This window comes from Epinephelus lanceolatus, chromosome 1 (genome assembly GCF_041903045.1).
Source record: "Epinephelus lanceolatus isolate andai-2023 chromosome 1, ASM4190304v1, whole genome shotgun sequence".
Classification (NCBI taxonomy): Eukaryota; Metazoa; Chordata; class Actinopteri; order Perciformes; family Serranidae; genus Epinephelus; species Epinephelus lanceolatus.
This window is the reverse complement of record NC_135734.1, coordinates 174,776-191,691: the sequence shown is the minus strand read 5'-3', so window position 1 is coordinate 191,691 and position 16,916 is coordinate 174,776. Positions and strand designations below refer to the sequence as shown.

The window sequence follows — 16,916 nt, the reverse complement described above, 5'->3', positions numbered from 1 at the left end:
CTTTCTAAACGACAAGAACTAAACTCTTTCATGCAAGAGAGCTCTAAAGGAGCTCTAGTTTGAGCCCGCTTTACTAAACTCCACGACATGGATGCACCGACAACTTTCTTCTTTAATTTAGAGAAGTCAGTTGGTGTAAGGAAACAAATGGTGTGTCTTCGTTTCCCTGATGGAAAGGTGACCACAGAGTCAGCGGAGATGATGAAACATGCAGTGGATTTTTATACGGACTTGTTCAGGGCGGATAGCTGTGATGTGGATGCTGCTGGGGAGCTTCTGCAGGGGCTTCCTCAGCTGAGTCCAGAGGATCAGGACACTTTAAGTTTGGACATAACACTGGATGAACTGAATGCTGCTGTGTCTCAGATGGCGTCAGGCAAGGCTCCTGGAATACATGGCTTACCATCAGACTTTTTTAAACATTTCTGGAATATTTTGGGACATGACCTTTTGGACATTTTTAAAGAGTGTTTTGAAAAAGGGACACTTCCAGCTTGATGTAGGCGTGCAGTTCTCTCTCTGCTGCCTAAGAAGGGAGACTTAGCCCTTTTAAAAAACTGGAGACCACTAGCTCTCTTATGCACGGACTATAAGATTCTCTCCAAGATTCTCTTCAAATAGACTGAAAATCTTCATTGAAATGTTAATTGGTGCTGATCAATCATACTGTGTTCCAGATAGGTCTATAATTTCTAATAATTTATTCCTGATGAGAGATGTATTTGATATTTGTGAGTTATATGATATCAATGTTGGTATCATATCCATTGACCAAGAGAAGGCTTTTGACCGTGTTGATCATACTTTTCTTTTTTCTACATTGCAGGCTTTTGGTGTTGGGGAGGGATTCATGTCCTGGGTAAAGCTTCTGTATAGTGGTGCTTGTTGTGTGGTAAAGGTGGGAGGAAGGCTGAGCAGCCCTGTGCCAGTGAGGAGAGGGATAAGGCAAGGATGCCCCATCTCAGGGCAGCTTTATAGTTTTGCTATTGAACCTCTTCTCCGCAGATTGAGGAGCATGCTGAGGGGTCTCTCTCTGCCAGAGCTAGTTCAAAGCCCTCCTGTTGTTGTATCAGCATACGCGGATGATATAAATGTGTTTGTCCAGGATCAGGGAGACGTCCAAGCATTGAAAGAAAGCCTGGCTTTATACGCCAAAACTTCTTCAGCCAGGGTTAACTGGGGAAAAAGTGGAGCTTGTTTGGTGGGTAAGTGGAGCTTGGAGAGCATTCCTGGTCTTCCAGGGAATCTGAAGTGGGGAAAAGGGGGAGCTAAAATCTTAGGAGTATACTTAGGAACTGAGGATTTTCAGAGGCAGAACTGGGAGGGAGTGCTGGACAAGGTGGAAGCCAAGTTGTCTAAATGGAAATGGTTGCTACCTCACCTGTCCTACAGGGGGAGAGCTCTGATAGTTAATAACCTTGCTGCCTCATCTCTGTGGCACAGACTCATTGTTTTAGTGCCACCGTCAGGACTTGTGAAGGAGGTGCAGTGGCTCCTTGTGAATTTTTTCTGGTCTGGTCAGCACTGGTTGAGGGCATCGGCCTTATATCTCCCTGTGGCAGAGGGGGGACAAGGACTCATAGACATTCTGTCCAGAACTGCAGCCTTCAGACTGCAGACAGCGCACAGGCTGCTGTATGGCTGCAGTCACGGCTAATTGGCTCCTGCTCGGCTGCTTCTCAGGACAGCTGGGCGACTTGGGCTGGATAAACAACTGTTTCTGCTGAGACCTGAAGCTGACCTGACTGGGCTTACACCCTTCTACACCTCAGTGCTTGATGCCTGGAAGACGCTGAAAGTCACACGGACGCCTGACCCCATACCAGGAATGTGGCTATTTGAGGAGCCACTGTTTTATAATGACTTCCTTGTAAACACCATGTTTTCCTCCAGTACATTTAGGACTAAGTTTGTTGAGGCTGGCATTATTAAACTGGGACATCTGGCAAAAGCTTCCATGGAAACACTTGGTGATATCACTAACATCAGATCATCAAGAGTGCTGAGGAGGACTGTGGAGGAAGTCTGGCAGTCCCTGTCTGTGCCACCACTGAGAGTGTTTGTAAAAAATTGTGCTCTGGTTGACCAGTGGAGTGAAGAAAAGTACATCTGCCCTTCCATGATTGTCAGTCCTGCTGTTGGAGAGTGGAGAGAGGAAGACTTTTCTCTCTAAAAACACCAGTGCTGGGCAATTTCAGTTCTTGTGGGAAGAAGCTGCTATATCAACCTTGTGTGAAGGTGTTGAACCTTCGCTCTCTGGCTGAGGTAAAAGAGTCGAGGTGGAATGAGGTTTTTTCTTCAGACTCTACCCCGAAAGGCAGGTGGAGGGTCCTGTATAAGCCTCCTGCTGAGAAACGGGTGGCTGACCTCCAATGGAGAATTATACATGGAGCAATAGCCACAAACAGACACAGAGCTCACCTGGTTCCAAGCACTGGGGAGGGATGTCCGTTCTGTGCACAAAGTGAGACACTTGAGCACTTAGTGGTATCTTGTCCTCGGTTAGCGGGCTTATTTAGGGTACTGCAGGAATGGGTGGAGGTTTTGAGAGAGACTTTCTCTGTCCCCTGTTTTGTATTTGGGCCTAAATATGTATCAAGTAAGAGATCAACTTTGGTTCTAATCAATTTTCTGTTTGGAACTGCAAAATTAGCTATCTGGAAGACCAGGAAGAACCAGATTAGGTCAGGGCTGGACCGATGTAGTGCAGAGTCTGAAGGGTCTGGTGGCGGCTCGTCTAAAAATAGAGCACGCTTTCTATACCCTGACCAGTAATCTGCACTCTTTCAAGGCTCTGTGGGGGATTAGACAGGCTTTATGTTCACTGACGGAAGACGGTTCACTGGTCCTTAATTTTTAACCCAATATTGTGTGTGTGTGTGTAGTGATGGAATTGTAGTAATTTATTGTTTTCAGTTTACCAGTTGAAGTAGATGAGAAAGAAACAGATTTTGTCCTTATACTATTATGTAAATAAACATTGTTTTAAAAGTCAAAGTCTCTCTGTCTCTCTGTCTCTGTCTCTCTCTCTCTCTCTCTCTCTCTCTCTCTCTCTCTCTCTCTCTCATGTGCAGGTGTGAACAGAGGAGTGTTTTTTCTGGTGAACAGGGACTGGTGTGTTGGTGGGCCCTGTTGCGGATCAGATTACACCATGCAGAAGTGGGAAAGGAAAGGCAACCATGCGGCTTTCTTTTGGAGGTCTGGATGAATGGACAGTTAAATCATTCCACAATCAGAAGCTATGTATTACTGGAACCATCCAGAAGCATGGACAATTTTGAAGCAGCAGAAGATGCAATAAAGGTCTAAATTGCAGTGTACAAGTTAAAGGAGCTAATGGGATCGCATTTCACTGGAGTTGTACCTTAAATAAATGATTGATTTAATTTGAAACGACTAAATGGCTAGGATTTGTACTCAGTGTCACAGTTTTGTGTTCATGGTGACCTGCTCTTTTCTGCATGCCCAGTCACCCAGCTCCCAGTCAGTCATTCTCCATTCACCCTGGTTTTCCCCGCCTCATCGGTCACATTCACCTCATCAAGTTCACCTGTTTCTCATTACTCACAGCCTGTATATAGCCCACCCTCACAGACACTTGTTGCTAGATTGTTCTTTGCCACTCATGCAAGACTCCTGAGCACTTTATTCCAGACGCTGTTGCCGCCTCTGCCTCATCTGATTTTTGATAAATGCACCAGCCTTCTGGCTGCTGGCTTCTCAATCCTCTGCCTGGCCTCAACCTACCTTCTACCTGGTTCCCCACTACATCTCCTGCCTGCTTCTACACAGTACCATTGCATGTTATTGAACTGAACTGTGTGTTTGGGCAAGCATTACTGCTCACTCACCTGTCTCCCGGCTCGGTTCAGCTGGACTTTGTGGAGTGTTGGAGTGTTGAATTGTAAACACATCTTTATCAACTGTTCCTGGTATCCAGAGACTGCATTTGGGTCCAAAGACAACCCATTACAGTACAATCGAGAGGCCTCTAGCCTCGAGAGGGTTGAAGACATCCTCCAGCAGCACAAGGCACTGCCAGCCAGTGCAGCCTCTGAGGCAAATCAGGTCGAACCACCCATGAGCATGCACTAGCTGCACTAGCCACCCAAGTCCAGCAGCTAGCAGGAACCCTGACCCAGCTGGCAATAACAGCTCCTCCTTCTGCTCAACACCTGCACCTCTGGGGACTGCACTGGAGCTGCAGGTGGGGAGCCCAGAGTGGAATGCTGAAGATCCTAAGGGCTGCAACCCATTTATCATGCACTGTTCCATCCTTTTCTCCCTGCAGCCCTACAACTCTTCCCCTAAGGAGACTAAGGAACTGCTGAATGGGAGGTTTTCAAGGTGGTTTCTTTGGGCCCTGATGCCAACGCGTGATTAATGAACCTAGCTAGCTCACTAATATTCTTGTTTATCAGCAAGTTTACTGATTAGTATTGCCAACCTAGTTAGCAGGCCAAGTCGCTAACCCTGCTGTTGCTCACAACGTTTTTGTTCAATGTTACTGCGGATTTTGTTCAATTGCATTAACTTTGATTTGGAAAACTAGCTCAGCTCTGAAGAAGTACAAAGGAATTTTGAAAGAAGCACAGGAACAGCACACTGATGATGTCAGAGGGCTGTGATTGGTTGATTGCAATGTTGGTCCTGCAAAATCACGTCATCCAACGCAACACCTACCACTCGATCCGGGAGGGTAACAAGTGGAAGATGGCCTTCAACACCCCAACAGGACATAAATATGACATAAAAATTATACCTTTCGGCCTCACCAATGCCTCAGCCTTGTTCCAGGCCCTTGTCAATGATGTCAAAGGAGGTGCATGTGCATCACATCCATGTTATCATTTAGTACTTCCTAAAGAACTATTTGTTCATCAAAGCTGAGAAATACTCATCTGTCTCCATCATGGGGTACATCATGGGGCAGGGAAGCATGCAGATGGACCCTGCCAAGGGGTCAGCTGTTACATCCCGGCCTGTCCCAAACTCACATTAATAGCTGCAGTTCCTGGGGTTCACAAACTTCTATCTGAGATTCACCTGTGGCAAGAGCATTGTGGTTGCCCTGCTCACATTCCTTACCTCATTCAAGGTGCTGTTCCAGTAGTCCTCCTTGGCTGAAGAGGCCTTCCAGAACCTCAAGGTACAGTTAACATTGGCCCCGATCTTCCAAGTACCTGACCCTGAAAGCAATTTATTGTGGAGGTGGATGCCTTCGATGTTGGAATGGGAGCCATCCTATTTCAGTGGGCTGCTAATGACCAGAAACTCCATTCCTGCCCTTGCTTTTCTAGGCAACTCTATTTGATGGAGAGAAACTACAACATGGGGAACCAAGAGCTACTGGCTGTTAAGCTGGCCCTGGTCAAGTGGTGCAACTAGCTCAAGATACCAAGTTGCCCTTTCTGGTTTGGATCAATCACAAGATCCTTGAGTACATCCAGTCCGCCAAAAGGCTTAACTCTTAGCAACCAAGATGATCCCTGTTTTTTACAAGGTTGAAATTCTCCTTCTTCTACCAAGCTGGTTCCTGCGACGCCCTGTCCCACCAGTTTGTGGAGCCACCCCTAGCCCCCCTGCTCCTGGTTTAGTTGCCTCACTCACCTGGGAGGTAGAGGAGAAAGTAAATGGACCTGCATTTGTATAGCACCTTTCTAGTCATCTGTCCACTCAAAGCGCTTTTTACATTACGAGTCACATTCACCCATTCACACACACATTCACACACTGGTGGCTGAGGCTACCATATAAGGTGCCACCTACTCAGTTTTTAACACACTCACACACCAATGGAACAGCCATCAGGAGCAATTTGGGATTCAGTGTCTTGCTCAAGGATACTTCCACAGGAAGACTGGAGGAGATGGGCATCGAGCCGCTAATCTAATGGACAATCTAGTGGACAACTCACTCTACCTCTGAACCACAGCCGCCCCAAGTCTAGGCCATTCTGGAGAACCAGCCCAGTCCTAGCTCCTGCCCTCCTGACCGCCTGTTCATTCCTCAGAGCTGGAGGTCCAACGTCCTCTAATGGGCTTCTCTTTGGACTTCTGACACCATCCAATGGGCACACCACCATTCTGATGATTGTAGACTGATTCAGTCTGATGGCCCACTTCATGCACCTGCCCAAGCTCCCAGTGTGGTTTCCAGGGATCCTAGTTAACATCAGTATTCTGGAAGAAGTTTTGCACTCTCATTAGGGTTGGGCGATAATACAGTAATAAGGTATCCTGCGGTATATAAAAATAGCAACGGTATCAGTTTCATTACCATCATTAAAAAAAATCTGCTGCCCATATAGGCCTAGAGGGGCCTGATATAATATTAAATATAATTTATTTAATGTCTTAATAATGAGTGCTTGTCCATCACCTATGTATGTTTGGTTGAGTTTTCAATTTAATACTAATTACAATTTAAAACTAATAGTAGGCTATAATGTTTCTCTTATAACTGCCCTTAACTGTTGTTGGGAGATGACATTTGATAAAGTTTTTGGATGTGACGTCGTCACGCGACAGCTCGGACATGAGAAAGAGAAGAAAACATGGCAAGCTGCGCATCAAGCGAGTTGGTCCCAAAAAAACCCCACAATTTCAAAACTTCTGGGAGCAGCAGCAGCAGCAGTAGGTCCAGTGGCCATCAGAGTGGAGGGAGGAGAAGCGAAACCTGAACCACCCAAAAGAAGATGATTCTGGACAGCCTCTTTCAAAGAAAAGCCGATGCGGTGGCAGGCCAAGTCGGCACCATACAGGAGCGAGCAGGAGCAGAGATAACTGCTTGTTGTTGCGAGCCTGTTATTCAGGGAGATGGAGACCCCCTTCTCTGGTGGAAATGTGATGGAGCCAGGCATTTTCCTCTGATGTCGAGGGCTGCCTGAAAGTACCATTTACCAAGTGGGCCAGAGGGTGTGGCTGTCAACCTGTGACCTACCCTTGCAGGCAGAGTCCAAGAAGTTGACACCCAGGTTCAGTGGACTCTCTGGAAAAAAAGCTTCAAGAGCAAAAAATCTAGTCAGGCAGACTGCCTGACTAGATTTTTCTGCATTTTTCAATCTTTTGAAAAATAAAAAAAAAATAAAAAAAAAATGTCAACATCTCCTCTTAAACCATAGGTTCATCTTGTACAATTTGTTTCTATAGAAAATGACTGGACTAAGCCTATATCAAGCTTAAAGTCCTGGAGATATCTCCTTGGGTTTTGAAGATATTGACCAATGAACTTTAAATGGGTGTGGATCAGCAAATAAATAAAGGTAAATCCATTACCGTTGGGCCAGTCATCACAAAACTTGCAAAATGTGTTCACATAATTACCTGAAACATACACTGAAAGGTCCATTCAAAATAATTACCTGGGGATGCTACAAATGTAAATTACAAAATGGGTATGGCAAAACACAAACTGAAAATCAGAAATTGTTTGTCCAATCATTACAAAACTTGGTGGGAATTTTTAAGCTGTTGAAACATGACTCCAAATTGTTTTACCAACTGACCAGTAGCAGGTTATGGCGTTGCTGCAGAAGCATGTGACCAAGCTGTAAATGAATAAGCATCTGCCATTATCATAAAACTTATTAGTTAGGTCTTGATCCTTTTCAGCTTTCAATTTCTAACAGACCATGCTCGGTTGAACCCCAGACTTGCTGCTTCCCGCTACATTCATTAGGGGTCCAATCCCTAAGGGCTGAAAACCTATTGTTTTGTGTGAATTAATTTTAGAATTATTGTTTCATTTAGATTTTTTTTTTCCTTCAGCAATGTTTTTGCAAATTCCCGTGAGATAGTACATTACAGACACATGAAATTTTCACCAGTGATTGAAAGTTACATGCAAATGCTCCTTAACACATATTACACCAATCAGCCAGATGGGGTTGCTAAAATTAGGGCCCAAAAGTTCAGTTTTGGAAAGGCCACACCCCCCTCTTAAAATGCAAGATAAAGGTTCAGCTCAGTGTGCTCTACAAAAAGCCCTCAACAACCATTAAGGTCTGCCTGAGTAAAAACACATTTTTGACATCTCCATAATCGTAGATCCGTTTTGTTAGTTTTTTAAATGTGGATTTACAATGCACCAAGCTTATCAAAAGTTATCAAAAAAGTTTTAACAGTGTCTCACAGTGAACTCTATTAGGGAGACCAGTCCCGAAATCCAAGCAGTTGTCCCAAATCCCGAATCCTGTCCTAATTGTCGCAAAAATTACACTTGAACAGAGTCCAGAGTAGTTATTGCCTGATAAAGCATTAAAAACTGATCATGGTGGTTAAGTCATCCTGCAGCTCCCACCAGCTGCACATTGGCTGCAGCAGTTCCTACATGAATTATGGATGTTTTAGTTTTTAAATTGTGTACAGCAGCAGCGATGAAGTAGTAGATGAAGAGAGCGCAGGTTGCAGCCACGAGGACAGGGAAAACGCAGGCAGCCACGAGGAGTGATTTGCATGTTGCAGTGCAGCCTCTTGTTGTAACTATTCAAAATAGTTCTACAAAGTTGTTCTACAAACTGATACACCTGTAACGAATGTACCAGATGTCTTTTATTTTGTTGCTTTTTTTAAAAATTGAGTTTAAAGGACAAGTGCACTTACATTGGTCACTTCCAATAAATTAAACAAGAAATTGAAAAAGAGGAAAAGATTGAAAAGATTGTTTTTACATCTATTGTTGCTTTAATTTGCAGCTGTGATTTTAAGCAGACATGTCATGACAGTCAAGTAACCCCCTCTAATTTGTAGTTTGTAGTTTTATGTGAATCATCAATAAGTTTTTTTCCCCCAATATCTTCAAAATACAACGAGATATCAATAATATCTCATTGCATTTTGAACAAACACAAGCATACTGACGCACCAAGTTGCTGTTGGTGTTGTTGCTGTCTTCCTCAGGCATGGGCAAGTACACAGCCAGGGCCACACAGTTGGCAAAAATGGCCAGTAGGATTATGATTTCAAAAGGTCTGAAATTGATTTATAGGAAGCCAACATGCCATCCATAGTAGTTCAGATATAGACGTTCCCACATCACATAAATAAACTGCTGCAAACACCTCAACACACACACACACACACAGCTGTACTACAATTTACATTTTACATTTAAAATTTAAAATAAATTTAACAGTAACTGAAAATAAATATTGTCTGCGGTAGCAGGAATCACATAAAATGTTAACCTATGTTTGATCCAGCCAACCCTCTGCCCTATAGGACCCTTTACTACAGCAGGATACTTCCACTCCACAATACTGATGCATGCCTTGCGGAAGGGATTCCTCAGTGTTAAGAAGAGGAGAGAGCGTGCAGGCCTCGGGTTGCCTCCTGTAGCCATCAGCTTCTTTAGCTTCTCTTTTTGTTTTCTCTTCAGAGTTTCCTCATCCATGATGTAGGATGACAATGGGGGACTGCTGCCATCTGCCATTGCAGCTTCAAAAGGGTATTTGTACCAAGTTTGCTTTGAATTAGAGGTGGTATTCCAAGAAGGCCTGTCGAAGACTTTTTCAAAATGCAGTAATTGTGTTGGCTACATCTGTCCACTCATTTATAACCCGTATTAACTTATCTCAATAATTTATGTCACACTGTCTCTCTCTGACTGGTTTTACTGAGCTCTCTCTCTTTCCCTGTCTCTATCTATGAAGTGGCAGCTGCCCCCTTCTTGTAAGGGATTGGTTTACTGAGCAGCTGTTGGGTCAAGAGAATAAATATAGACAATGAGCATGGCTGTTGTAGTGTGGGGTGACAAAAGAGGACATTTACACAGATACAGTCAGAGCATATCATTTTTTTTTAAAAAAGATTAGTGTCCTGAAATTACAAAGGGGTGGAAGCACAAAAACAATTACAAATGGGATAAAAGGATATTGCAATACAATATGCACTTGTATTTTCACAGACTTTATAGTGTCTATCTTTATAATTTTATGAGGTGATGCATTGTAACGACACAATTACATGACCTTTTAACATTGAAATTAAAATTTGCACAAGTCTAAAAAAGATGCTGAACATTTCCACGCATTGTAGAGAATAACATTTGTTATCTTTTTTAATGAAGAATGACTTTAATGCCAGAGAGGTTTACAAATTTTGAATGTGGGCAAAAAAAAGGTAAGTGAGTTTGGTTCTTAGTATTGTGGGAGACAAGGTTGGAATCACGCATCCTGGGTCAGCAGAGATCTTAGGTTGCTGAATAGTATGTAGTATTTACTGATTCCCTATGACAAATAATGATCTTACTAAATGTTTTATGTCCCATGAAGACACTTCTGGTGGCAGGGGCCTAGTGGACACAGGGTACATGTTTAGAATGCCTTTATTGTCTTTACACAGTGCAACAAAATTCAAGTGCCACATCTGATCAGTACAAAGTAAAATATTGCCCCTATTAGCTTATGTGAGGTGGCTCAGCTTAGCAGCATTCACAGTTCCAATGGCCCAGTGGAAGAAGCTGTTTTTGAGTCTTTCAGTGCGGCTTTCAAGACTTGCATGGCACCTTCCAGAGGGAAGCAGTGCAAAGAGTTTATTACCAGGATGGAAACTGTCCTTGGTGATCCTCCTGGCTGTACTGTGGCACAGAGAGCTGGAAATGTCCTCCAGAGAGGGTAGGGGACAGCCGATCACCTTTGCTGTCCTGAAAACCCTATGGAGGGCCTTCCTGTCTGCAGCAGGGCAGCCAGTTTATCACACAATGATGCAGTATGGCAGCACACTCTCAATAGTGGAGCGGTAGAAGGTCACCAACAGGTTGTCTTTTAGTCCGCTTTTACTGAGCAGTCTTAAGAAGTGTAGTCTCTGTTGGGCCTTCTTGACCACTCCTGTGGTGGTTGCAGCCCAGGTAAAGTCCTGGTAGATGGGGATGTTGTGCCACCAGTTTTTCGAAGCACTTTGTAACAACTGACATGAGGGCTATGGGTCTTTAGTCATTTAGACTGCTGATAGCTGGCTTTTTGGGAATGGGAATGATGACAATTTATTTTAACAAGTGAGAGCTTGTTTTCCAAGTTGTCCCTGAGTGGATGGGTAGGGTCCACACTTTCTGCTTCTTTTGTTGTCACCACAGCAGACAGGCATGCTCCCTCTGTAAATGCGAGTGGGGAGGATGTGCTGTATGTTAGAACAAAAATGTACAGCAAACAAACCACCAAGAGGCAGGAAACCCTGCACTCAATCTTTATATCAGACCATGTACGTTGAGTTATGTGTTTTTTGATAACAGTTAGCTGACTTTAAATGATGCCAATTTAGCTCAGTTAAAAACAGGGCTGGACTGGCAAAATCATTCAGACCAGAAAAAAAGGGCAAAATACAGCCCCAGTCAGGCCACTTTGTAAGTGGGGGGTCTGGGGGTTCCCCACCAGGAAAATTTTACTTCAGACTTCTTTTCCTGCATTCCGGTGAATTTTAGTGCATATGAATCATAAAAACTAATTAGCCAACAACTGCTTGGTAAAATACACAATTGTGAACCTCAAATAATACCAAAGGTACATATAGTGAAGGAAAAAGATGACAAAAGGAGAAACCTTTGACCAATATTGATTAAAAATAATTTCTTATTTAATAATAATTATCAATATAAACTTAAATAAATATCTTACCTGCAGGTTGCTCTGAAACAGCAGGCTTCTTTTCCTCATTTCTTAATACTAGAGTGTCTCTTGCATTGCTACTCTCTCAACCTTCAAAAAGAAAATAGCAAGGGCAAAACATATTTTTTTTCAATGTATTTAATATAGTACAGATTTGTGCATCAGAACTTTTTTCCCGTCTGCTCACATTAATTATCTGACAATCTCTCAGATTTATCTACAGACCATCTGAAGGGGCCAAACCCGTAGGTTGTGTAGTTTAGTTTAGTTTAGTTTAGTTACTTTATTAATCCCCCTGAGGGGAAATTCATTGTTTTCACTCTTGCTTGTCAATTACACACAGGTCCAAAAGACACACACATGCACAAACAGGACCTATACATGCACAAAGTGAAGAGATGTCAGAGTGAGGGGGCTGCCCTTGGTGAGGCGGTTGGGGGATTCGGTGCCTTGCTCAAGGGCACCTCGGCAGTGCCCACGAGGTGAACTGGCACCTCTCCAGCCACCAGTCCACGCTCCACACAGGGACTCGAACAGACGACCCTCTGGTTCCCAACTCAAGTCCCTATGGACTGAGCCACTGCCGCCCCACTGTACCACTGGACTAAACTAGCAGACAGTTATATGTCATATCTAAGCACAAAAAGTAAGGAAATTTGTGTTTGGTAGATTATTTCTTTGTTGTAACGATGCTTCTTGGCAATAAATCTTATGCCATTGGGAAGCCTGTTTATTTCCCTTTTAAATGGTGCAGGGTTGGGCCTATGAACAGTTTGTCAGATCTTCTCTGCCAATGCCAAACAGCTTTTTTTTGCTGTTGACTCTTGTTTGGTGTTGTTTGATGGATTGTATGATTGAAGTCTGAAGAAAGAAGACATATTGGCTTTTAAATGGTGCCACATTTGTAAGGAACATGCATTTGTGGGATGATCAGCAGAGCTGAGTGTGTGGGTTGCGCCCATGAAAAATTGGCCAGATCTTCTCTGCTAATGCCAAACAGCTTTTTTTTGCTGTTGCTATTGACTCTTGGGCCTGTATAGGGCCTGTGCGAACTTCAAGCTGGTGTTCCGCAAAACCAAGTTGCTGTATTATTTGGAGTGAGCCTTAGTACCAGGTCCTCTGACCTAACCTGAGGTCCTCTGACCCAGGCCTCCTCTCAATCCCCCGCACCAATAGGCGGACCTTTGGGGATAGAGCCTTCAGTGTGGCGTCCCCGACCCTCTGAACACTTTCAAGTCTGTGCTGAAAAGACACTTATTCACACAGGCCTTTGGCAGCTAGTCTGTTTATCTTGCTCTGTCTTGTTTTGTTTTAGTGTCCTTGGACATCTTGAAAGGCGCTATATAAATATAAACTATTATTATTATCTGCAAACTGAAGGCCAAGTTCCAAATAACGGGGGATGTCAGAGACAAGTGGGTGTCCCAAGAAGACTGCACCCTCATCCTGTCAGCACTCTGGCACTGTAGGTAGTCTTCTACAGATTTGCAGTCAAGGTTTGCAGGATGATATGGCTGATGGCTCGCTGCACAGACAATCTGGAACAGACTGAACGCAGCCAATCTCTGGTCTCATAGGGGTGCCAGGAGGCCTACCATGAATGCCCTTCACCGTCAGGCCCATTTGCGCTGGTGTTGGCAATACGTGCACTGTAACCTAAACATGTGGAGGAACGTTACGTTCGATGAGTCCAGATTCTGCCTCTGGCAGTTGGATCACAGGGTCAAAGTGTGGAGAAGACGCGGAGAACACTTTGTTGATTGCTGCACCGATAAAGTAACACCTTTTGGTGGAGGCAGTGTGATGGTGTGAACGCTCACCACCACAGAGTGAGGTTTATCAGAGACTACCTCCAGAATTTGGGAGTGGAGAGGATGGAATGGCCTGCCAGCAGTCCTGACCTAAACCTCACTGAACACTTGTGTGATTAGCTTGGGCGTGCTGTTCGTGCCAGAGTGACCAACACAACCACGCTGGCTGACTTGTGACAAATGCTGGTTGAAGAATGGGATGCCATAACACAGCCGTGTGACCAGGCTGGTGACCAGCATGAGGAGGTGCCAGGCTGTTGTGGCTGTCTATGGATCGTCCACAAGCTATTGAGGCTCCTGTTTGTTAAATGAATAAATTGTTAAATGGCCAATATGTCTTGTTTCTTCAGTCTTCAATCATCCAATCCATCAAACAACAGCAAACAAGAGTCAACAGCAAAAAAATCTGTTTGGCATTGGCAGAGAAGATCTGACAATTTTTTCATGGGCCCAACCCCACACCATTTAAAAGGGAAATAAACAGGCATCCCAGTGGCATAAGATTTATTGCCAAGAAGCATTGTTACAACAAGGAAATAACCTACCAAACACAAATTTCCTTACTTTTTGTGCTTAGTTTGTTATTATTAACCCTATGGGCCCTAGGTGTTTTTGGGGTATTTTTACTGCCTTTACTTCTAAGCTCATATCACAGTCATTATAAAGGCTACATACACATGCTATATCTTGTTTTTTTCAGGACAGTCCGGGCTAACCAGATTTGCCATCGTTACATGTCATTCTATGTGCCTGTATTTTATATTAACTTTTATATCAATGAAAAAAACAAATCTGTGTGACTAAATTCTTACATTTTTACATGTATCTCACCATAGCAAGTTGGAAGATGACATATTCTGCCACATATGAAGAGGGAAGACTCTCTGGAATCTGGCAATATAAGAACCATGATGCTAGGACATTCTGTCACTTCACAGCTGTCCAAAACATGTGGTTTGTGCCAGGCGGACATGATTGCCAGTATTTTTTCATTATTGCAAGAAATTCCATTGACTCATTCACAAGTCAAAAATGTGTTTTATCTGAAAGAAACATGCAATATTTACATCTAAGATCATAAAAAAAATAGTCAACCAAGTGCAATGATGTCCTCCAAGATAATATTTGCCACTTTGTTTGCAGTAAACAAAGTTTGTTGTTGTTTTTCAGTTTCAGTTATATATTGGGGGGGCATTTTGGGCATTGGGGGGAACACATGTCCCCCTCAATGTATATGGTGACTACGGCCCTGTCAGCATGCATAATTAGGCTGCAGTTGTCTGGGTGCGCAAAGGTGAAGTGCCTGGCCTTGTCATACAAAGTTTGATGGAATGTCAACTGGACAATATGGAGATATTTGCATCTTGAAAGCCGGACTACAAATGTGGATAGACAGGGCAAGACACGCAAGCCTGAGACGTGGTAAGATATGATATTCCTCACTATATGAAATGACTGATAACAAGATCTGTATAATGGGTTGTAAAGAAATTTGTCAGGTTTTTGTTTTGTAGACAATTAATCTGGATTTATAGCATGATGGGATGAGAGCACAATGATGTGTGTGGTATCATTGGAAAGGTCTGCTCTTGCGCTTTCATGTGATATGTGTGGCATTTCTGTGTGAGCCTGCGTTCGCGAGTAATCCATCCAAGAGTAATGTGTGTGCAAAGCTGTATGAAAGCTCTGTTATACATAATTTTAGTGTAAATTTATCCTTTTTTTTCGCTGTGAAAACATTGGACTACCGACAAGTGCTTGGCCTTGTTGGAATGCTACAATTCCGCTGTTTCACGTGATATGCGTGTCGCGGAGAAAATCAGTAGAGAAGAACAGGTGTGAATTTGGACGCACTATGCGTCGTTCAGGCCCATAGGGTTAACATATCAGTCAGAGGGATCAAACCACTACTTAACTCCAATACAATTACGACTGTTCTGTGCCTGTGTGTTTTGGGCCCGCCCTTTGTTTTTTTTCTTTTTTTGTTTTAAATGCAGCTCATCCTCATCGTTCCTCATCAGCAAGGGTTTAAATGAATTGTGTATTAGATCAAGCACTCGGTGCTCGATAATGTTGGACTGTCAATGTCAACACTAGGGTGTGTGATTGATTATTCAGGCCTGTTGTATATTGTTGAGAAGAGCGCCAGTAAAGACCACTCTTGTACCGCAGCCTCGCCCGTGTGTGAATATCATTGAATATGTTAGTAACCCACAGACAGTGGTACTACAGTAGTCTACATAACATAAAGCCACAACATGGTATCAGAAGATGGTGTCATAGTGAGCTGAGGACGGTGCTGTAAGTGAGCTAACTGAAGATTAGCCGATAGCTAACGGAGCCCTAGCGCAGCTAGTAAATGGCGCGAACACGGAGCAGTTAAAGCCTCCGTCACCGCTGATACTCACCAGCAACGCTTTTGGCTGTATATTGTCGCTTTGGGTGTGCTGGACAAATAAGAGGCGGTAAAAGTAGTCTTTCTGTTTCACACTGTCTGCGTGGAGGCACTAGAAGTTTATAGCACACTCACTATAGTTCCAGCCGGAGAAAATGTAACAATGGAGGAAGTTCTTACAGCATTTAAGGATTACTGCAGCCCAAAAAAGAACATTGTTTTTGAGCATTCACTTCTGGTCACACACCATGTCAGCAGGAATATTGGTGGACAGATTCATTACAGAGCAGAAGAAGAGCAAAAACTGTGAGTTTGGCTGAAACCCAGACAGCAAAATATAACTGAACCCTGGTCCAGAAGTGCTAAAAAGTTCGTACCGAATTGGTAAAACAGATCCACACCAGTATCTTTTTGGACAATGGGCCTGACCTGGTATGGACTCATTTGTCAGATCTGCAACAGCTTTGGACCAAAACTGGTCCAGGGCAGCAAAAAGCAAGTTAATATAAGCCCATAGAATAATATGCCCAAATAAGCAAACATGTGTTACCCAAAAATTACATTCTGATCAGCTCTGGACCAGATGTGGTCTAGATCTGTACTAAAACTGTTTCCAGTATTGAAATGTATCAAACTTTAATGTGTCTAAATGGCAAATTAATTTTTTATCAATTAAAAAGAATAATGACAATACTTTTCATTAAGGTTTCATTAAAGTGCCATTAATTAAGGGTAACAGGGAGCAAAATTACATTGCACAAATTGTGACAATTAGCAGCATACTGTTGTATAAACCCATGCTAAAATGTAACGCTGTATACAACAAATCTGAAAAACACGTGGCTGCCATAGTAAGTATGCAAGTTTAAACTGTAAACATGAAAGTGGTGTAGGTTATACCTTTAGTTCGATTCTGAAATTGATGATCATTTCGCGAAATGCCGAAATAGCGCCCCCTACAAATTTGCAAAAACCCCTCCCCTTGGGGTTAAGTTGTCGTAGGCAAACGAAATTTGGTACACACATGTATCATACCGAGACGCACAAAAATGTCTCTTGACGTCATGGTAAAATCCCAACAGGATGTCCACCATTTTGTTTTGAATTT

General features: G+C 43.3%; 1 protein-coding gene across 1 annotated transcript in view; it reads right to left on the bottom strand.

Moving 5' to 3' along the window:
* Positions 1-9,623, bottom strand: part of LOC117251027 (dihydropyridine-sensitive L-type skeletal muscle calcium channel subunit alpha-1-like) — a 590,852-nt gene extending 581,229 nt beyond the window's left edge. Inside the window, exons 1-2 of the mRNA XM_078166193.1 lie at positions 9,245-9,623; positions 8,866-8,971 (exon numbers count right to left, since the gene is read on the bottom strand). Coding sequence (XP_078022319.1) covers positions 8,866-8,971; positions 9,245-9,432 — 294 coding nt within the window. The 5' untranslated portion in view covers positions 9,433-9,623. The remainder of the gene's footprint in view (positions 1-8,865; positions 8,972-9,244) is intronic.
* Positions 9,624-16,916: the final 7,293 nt, after the last annotated feature.